Here is a 7,819-nt window from a genome sequence, read left to right as displayed (position 1 = left end):
TATACTCTTAAGATTCTTGTTTCTACATGCTTGATTTTTATATACATTGCTTGCCTGATCTGTATTTACCCACTTCTCCCACCACTGAATTTAAACGTTCCTCTCAAAATCTTTTACTTTTTGTATGACTTGTAAATTGCTGGTAACCTCCATAATGAAGTTTCACTTTAAAAAATCGCTATCTTAAATTTAAGCTCCTGGTTCTGAATAGTCATCTTTGAGTTTGTCTCATATGTTATTTATTTTTTGTCTACAGAAACAAAAACAGACACAAAATCACAGTGGACAGAGGAGAGCATTATCATGGAAAGACAAATTACTTTATTATACATTAAATAACATTTCATAATACACAATTCGTCATTTCGTTTAACATTTTGTGAGAACAATTTGCTATTAAATGATATTTATGTATATTTAATTCTTTACTTGATTTTGTAAATCAAAATAGAAAATTAATTTTTTTATTGTACAGAGTGTAACAGAGTTTTTTATACAGTATATGTATATTCTATATACTATATATATTACAATATATTAGTTACAATATATATATATTCTAACTAATCTTACTTTTGACCCTCATACTTAAGTTCTCCAAATGGTTTAATAACTAAATCACAAATGTGAACACGTTGTGGAGTTCCAATGATATAAATAACGGCATCTGCGATATCACTGGGTTCCAACATGGGTTGATTCATATTCACGTTCGATAAATCAAAATTATTAGCTTTGGTGATATTCGTTGCTACCAATCCTGGACTGATGCCCTATATTTTTAAAATAGATTTTAATTGAACAATAATGCAATATTATGGAAATAATATAAATTTATTTGACTTTATTTACGTTCTCTTATTTTTATTCCATCTGTAACCCTTCATATTTGTATATAGTTTTAAAATTATTTATATATTTTTTCATTTTTTTATAAAAAAAATATATATTCGTAAATTATAAGATTTAATATAGCATATTAATGCTAATATTTATTATATTAATATAAAAATAAATATCAAATATGCGAGTAGAATCCACTATGTTATATACTAGATATATACATATGTATAATAAATTATTATTATACTATTGAGTTGTTTGAAAAGTAATTTCGTTTTACTTTCGTGAAAATGAAGACAATTTTCGCTTCGAGGTTAAACCTAGGTCTTTGAAGTGGGCATAAACAGTTGAATTTGTTAAATTTAACCTCTCACCGATTTCACGTGTTGTTATTTGCCGGCTTGCATCAACTAATGCCTTTATTGTATCAGGAAAAATCGAAATCACTTTCTGAACTACCAAATAATATAATATTTATTTACATTTAAGTATTAATATAATACAGTATAGATTTGTATTAAAAGTTTATATGAAATGATTACTTTTTAAAAAATTTAACAAAATTCACACAATTACAGAAAGTTAATAAATTCTTTGACACATAAATTTGGCATTAACTTACAGAAACTCGTATTTTGCTACCATAAAATTCCTTATGGGTTATCTCGGTAGCAGCACGCGTAGCATGTTTAGATGCTGGGTACAAATTAACAGTCATACCATCGAAAGTTATTATTTCGTGCCCACCAGTACTATCGTTAAAAATTTATATAAATAAATATATTTAAATAATTAAAAATAACGGTATCAAATATTTTTATCTAAATGCAATCTATGATAACAATGAAAAACTTTCATAAAATGCATTATCAAACCTGTTCATATTAACAATATGACCTTCCACATTAGCATCCATCATTATTTTAGCTGCACGTTTGGTACAATCAATGTATCCTAACACATTGGTATTGAATAATTTTTCCCAATCGAGTCTAGACGAATCTAACAAAATAAAAAATTTCGGTTTTTATTTTTCATTTTTTTCAAACAATTTCAAATGTTTAATAATTAAATTCGTACCCATAAATTTCTTGTTAGTTGAAACACCAGCATTGTTCACTAGAATATGAACCACACCCAAATTGTTCTTGACCCATTGAAATGCTTGCTCGATACTTTCAGATTTAGTGACGTCACATTCGACAGCATAAAACTTTCCTTTCCCTTCTTTTCCCTTAACATTTTGCATCTCGGTCTAATCAACAATTTGTATCTTAGTGTTTATTTTAATAATAGAATACGTACGTATATAATGATATAAAAAATATGATAATAACGATAGCAATATTGAGAGATTAATAGTTTTATATGTATAATATGATAATATTTAACATAGTCGATGCATGAAATTTTATTGTTTATTTAAATATTATGTTTTATGTAAACCTCGCAAAGGTAATCTGTGTATGGGTGAGTAAATATTCTAGGTAAACAGTCGAAGGAATAATGTGGAAGGTTCTAGCATCAATAAGTTGTGTATGTGAGTGTGCATTAATAGACATTGAATCTCTTTTTAATATTAAATACATATGTATTGAATATTTTTCAATATTTTGTGCTACTAGAGGTCTTTCTATAAATAAGACTAACGGGCAATGGATAGAAAATAAACGGCTAAATGTAGAAAGTCCTACCAATGAAGAAAACGGAATAAAGTACACGGCCGAAGTAGCAAACAGATTCGCGACCTCAAAGGAAATTGACGAAACGGAGGACAGTACGGTTAAAAAAGGGAAAACATATTCGACGCGATAATTAAATCGGCGGGAGCCACCGTTGGCTTTTATAAAAAGCACAAAAATAAACCATGGTTCGACGAAGAATGCGAGAAAGCCGTTAAAGTCCGAAACGAAGCGTGTATCACTTGGATGACCCAAAACACGGATGAAACCCGAATTTTGCAATATTAGGCAAGTAGCTCATAATTTTTTCAAAAACAGAAAGCGACAGTTCCTAAAACAAAAAGTAGAAGAAATAGACGAAAATTGCCAAAGCAGTAATGCGTCCGTGGTATGTACTTGGGGATAAATAACTTTAGAAAAGGATTCCAAGTTAGTGAAAGATATGAATAATTATTTAAGGGGGTATTCTGGTCTAGAAGCATGGATTTTAGGTACTTTTTCAAGTGCAATAACAAAAAGACGAATAATATTTTCACTATCTATAATGTTACAAGATATTTATTAATATTTCAAGAATACATGAAAAAAAACAAAATAGTGAAAAATTCAAAATTGAAAAAGATATAGGCTGATGAAGTGGGGGGTCTCAAAAAATTGGTGCTCGACGGTTGTCACGATTGCAGCTCTTCTAATAATCCGAAATAAAAAAATAAAAAAGATTATTAATTAAGAATAATGCCGCTATCGTTCGAACTAAAAGAATTGAAAAAATTTTTTTTTTCACTAAATTACGGCTGTCTGAAAAAAAGATACATTATTTTTACCAATTTTTTTTACTGTTCCGAATTTTTTTCAAAATCGTAGAAATTGAAAATTGTTGTAAGAGGTTTGATTAGTACGATAGAGAAATGGATAGAGAAGACTCTCACCAAATGTCAAATAAATCGGTTAAGTAGAACTTGAGATATCATTGCAACCGTGACAAAAAAAAACAGTTTCGAGAAAAACGCGTTCAAAGTTTCGCATAATAAGGGTAGGATATAGGAAGCCGCGTCACTAAAACAGCTATATCTCCAAAAATAATTTGAATTTTGAAAAATCTTCTTAAGGACATATTCTTAAAAGGTTAAGCTTTAAAAATATGAAAAAAAAAATCTATTTTTTCCAATTTCTAGACCAGAATACCCCCTTAATTATGGATGAAATGGGAGTACTAAATACGTGAAAAAATTATTTTGACAGGCTATTGAATCTAGAATTTGAGAACGACCAGGAAATAGAAGGTTGTGAGTTCCATACAATAAAACTTATGATTAACGAATTGACAATTTCAGATGTAAAAAAGCACAATTAAAAAATTACAAAATCACTTGATTTCTAGCGGAGCTAATAAAATAGGGGGGGAGGGGGAAGTAAAATAATAGAAGAAGTCCATAAATTAATTCAATTAATAAGGCCTACCGGTAGTCCTTCATAGTAGCGAAACGTGGTCGCTTACGTTACGGGACGAAAATAAATTTAGGGTCTTTGAAAATAAAGTCCTTCGTAAAATCTTCGGTGCAAAACGCGATGAGGAAACGGGCGAATGGAGAAAACTCCATAACGTAGAATACATCGATTGTATAACAAACCGGACATTATCAACGTCGTAAAATCACGCCGATTAAGATGGGCTGGTCACGTGGCGCGCATGGGGAAGGATCGAACGGCACACAAAATATTGATCGGTATACCGAACGGGAAAAGACCACTAGATAGATCGAGACGTAGATGGGAGGATAATATTAAAAGAGACCTAAAAGAAATAGGATAAGAAGACCGTGAATGGAAGGATCGCTCTCCGGGACGGGAACAATGGCGGGATTTGGTATTTGCGGCAATGAATTTTCGAATTCCTAATGCCAATTAATAATACTAATAATAATAATAATAATAATAATAATAATAATAATAACAAATTATTTCACCAAATTAATATCCACAATATTTTCAATACTCAAGAATTACTACCATCAAAATTGCATAAAGTTCTTTCTTTATGATTAAAATCCATTGAAAAATAAAAACAAAAAAGAAAAGAAGTTTAATCGAAACCTTTACCTGCATTTTATTTTTCCTTCGTGCAAAACCAACCACAACAACATCATGTCGTACAAGAGCTTTAGCTATTGCTAATCCATTTCCACTTGATGCACCAGTAACTATAGCTATTTTACCAGCCCATCGTTGCATTTTGACTTAATTTTCAATCTCGTTTAACAGTCAGAAAAAAATAATCAAAGAACAGAGATAGAGAAAGTTATCTCTTTGAAGTTACTCCCTCGACTGATCACGGCTATCCTCTCGTTTGTTACTTTATTTAACTATGTTACATGATCCCACTTCGAAGTATTTCCACGAAGAGTAGAATCATTATTCAAGGTTACATTGCAAATATAAAAAGGCACGAGAAAAAATATGATGTAACAAGAAAATTGAAGTCCTCCTATATTCGTACTTTGTATTATATTAATTATACGTTGTATAGTAATATCATGCAATCGTGATTAATAATGATTATGAGAGGGGGAAAATGCAATTACTTCACGCAACATTCTTCTTTATTTTTTTTCTCCTTTATATTATACGCATGTATGTTTGCTATATACATATTCGTGTTGATTTGCGTTGATCGTCCAGTGGTTGGCAAACTTTTTCAATCTTTTGCGTCCTTGGTGAATCCAAATTTTTGACGAATATTCATGAATTTTATATTTAAACTTTTTATTTTTTAAAGATTAATTATTTATTTCATCAATAAATATCTAATAATGTTATATAAGCGTTTATTTATTTTTTGTTTATGTCGAATGACAATTGTTTCTTTATTTATATTAGTTTTTTTTTCTCTATTTTATAGATAATCTTTTTTAACATTAATCGTAAATACTAATTTATCGTTTCTATGTGTTTATAAGTGTATTTATATGGATTAAAAATTATAAGTTCATTTATTCTATCATATATAAATTTTACATAGTATTTTAGAGTCCATCTATATTTGTTCACTCTAGTACATTAACATATATTGCTGGAGTTTTTTTTATTTCTATTTATTTTTTATATTCTTTTTTTGAAAAAAACATTTTGCTTTGCAAAATTTTGAAAACAAAACAATGCTCAAATTTACACGAAGAAAAAAAATCATGTGTGCAGATCAAACGTGTTAGAAGTGAAACCTTAAAAAAACTAAGTTTTGAGAGAATGAGACGAATGCACAGTTTCAAGAGTAAGATAATTGTAGGATTTATTTATTAGATTATTATTACCATATATAACAAAGGGCACCAGTATAATCTTTGAGTGGAATAGCTCATAAAAACTACACTTTGCCAAATTTAAGCAATAAAAATGGAATGCTGAATGCGATAGTCATAGATAAACACTAAGATCGTAAGATGTTTATTGAAGGAAATATAATTCGTCGTAAAATAAATAAATATAAAATATCCTTTTTTTGAATCTCAGGTATAAAATTCTATTGGTTACGATGATTTTTGAATTCTCACTTCAATCTACATTTTTGGGCTGTGTAAAAAACATTTTAGGAAGGACGAAATAAAAACGTTACGAAAAACATATGGAAAATAATGCTGGACTGAACAAAGGTTCTGCTACAGATGTAATAGAGATCTAATACAGATCTTTTCAAGAAATGCTTTTTCAACTCCATACCCTGTCACACTTTGAGACCCTTATTATTTATAACATAACTCGTTCTTGTTCCTTGAACCACAAACTTATCTTTCTAAATACTCTCATCTAAACAAAGATCTGAACAACGAAAAATCTAAAAATGCATTGAATCGTATCGCTCTCTCAGCTTATCGAACTGTGTACACTACGATAACAACACGTCCATATTCCTTACAAAACTATAGACATGAATATTATCGTATCGATAATAAAGGTTATAAATATAGATTAAATTTCAACGGAGCATCTCTGTTTTTTATAATTCTGTTCTCATGAAAAGGAACCGACCTTGGGGTGTAGGTAGCTGACAAAAACTAACATATTTAAAATTCTATCCATCAAGATAGAATGCTGAATCCGATAGCCATAAATAGAAACAAAAATGGTAGAAAATATTTGTCAGTGGAAAGATACCCTATCCTAACCTAAGTAAATATAATATATTCTTTTTTCTCACACCTGGATGGAAAGTACGTATTTTGCTCCCTGTTTTCAGGGAGCAAAGTGCCACATTCCCGCCCGCTTGAATCTGTGCCAGGGAGAAAAGTGCCTCATTCCTCCCGCTTGAATGTAGTAATGAATTAGTGCGCATGCGCTAAAAAATAGAAGCATGCGCACTAGTTCCTTAACCTTAAAAATGTTTTAATAAATTACTGCTCATGCTTATATATATTATATATTATGATATATAATTAATGATTTTAATAACATGTGTTGTCTCATATATTTTATATTTTATTTATTTTTACAAGTTTTAAAGATATTTGTTTACTTAAATATTACAAACATAAATAGGTTACTACGTATACATTTAGTTATTTTCTTGATTATGAGAGTTGTATTTGTTATTATTTATTATAATCTGTTTAAACTTACAATTCTTGAAAGTGACAAAAGGTGTATTGACGGTCAAAGAATCAATCACTTCGTTCTCGATTTGAATTTCATTTAAATGCTTTTTTTTGGACTCACACAGACTTACACACACAACCTCTTCGATTTTCAACACTCCCCACAATAATCATAATTTATAAACTCCCTATTTAATTAATTAAATTTTATTTTAAAAAATATTTTTTAAACTTAAACAATAATGTATATTTTTAATAGAATCTAATTTTATATTTAACTTTTTTTTTTAAGTTTTTTTATAAGTTTTTTTATATTTTATTTTATTTTTATATTTAAATTTTTTTTAAAGTAGGGGGCTCCGCCCCCTCACCCCCGCAGGGGGCTGTGCCCCCGGACCCCCCCTGATTTTTTTTTCTGGGGCTTCGCCCCCAGGCCCTCATCAGGGGTTTCACCCCTGGACCCCTTGATTGTTGTTAAATTTGCATAATCTTCGCAAAATGTATTAATTGACAACAAATAAAATAGTATATTACATACCTAGGACAGTATAGTAAGAAAGCGGCAACTTCGTTTTACGCAGCGAGAAGAGAGGAAGGCGGGAAGCGGCAACTTCGTTTGTTACAGATGCAGCGGGAGAAAAGTAGGCGCTTTTCGCCCGGGTAGAAAAGTAGTATATTATTATTTAATTACAAGCGAACTTTCGATCC

The 7,819-nt window shown here is 29.9% G+C and overlaps 1 protein-coding gene across 1 annotated transcript; it reads right to left on the bottom strand.

Annotated features, from left to right (window-relative positions):
- Positions 1-298: 298 nt before the first annotated feature.
- Positions 299-4,867, bottom strand: LOC107073573 (farnesol dehydrogenase). Its single transcript, XM_015334269.2, has 5 exons — positions 4,626-4,867; positions 1,924-2,098; positions 1,719-1,845; positions 1,466-1,595; positions 299-773 (listed from the first exon to the last, which is right to left on the bottom strand). Exons 1-5 carry the CDS (start codon positions 4,755-4,757, stop codon positions 570-572), a joined length of 768 nt encoding a protein of 255 aa, XP_015189755.2. The 5' UTR covers positions 4,758-4,867; the 3' UTR covers positions 299-569.
- Positions 4,868-7,819: the final 2,952 nt, after the last annotated feature.

This window comes from Polistes dominula, unplaced genomic scaffold, assembly GCF_049000335.1.
Source record: "Polistes dominula isolate Pdom_NZ unplaced genomic scaffold, Pdom_raw_medaka contig_673, whole genome shotgun sequence".
In the NCBI taxonomy this organism is placed as follows: Eukaryota; Metazoa; Arthropoda; class Insecta; order Hymenoptera; family Vespidae; genus Polistes; species Polistes dominula.
Note: the sequence above shows the minus strand (reverse complement) of the source record. Positions and strands in the feature narration are given on the sequence as shown.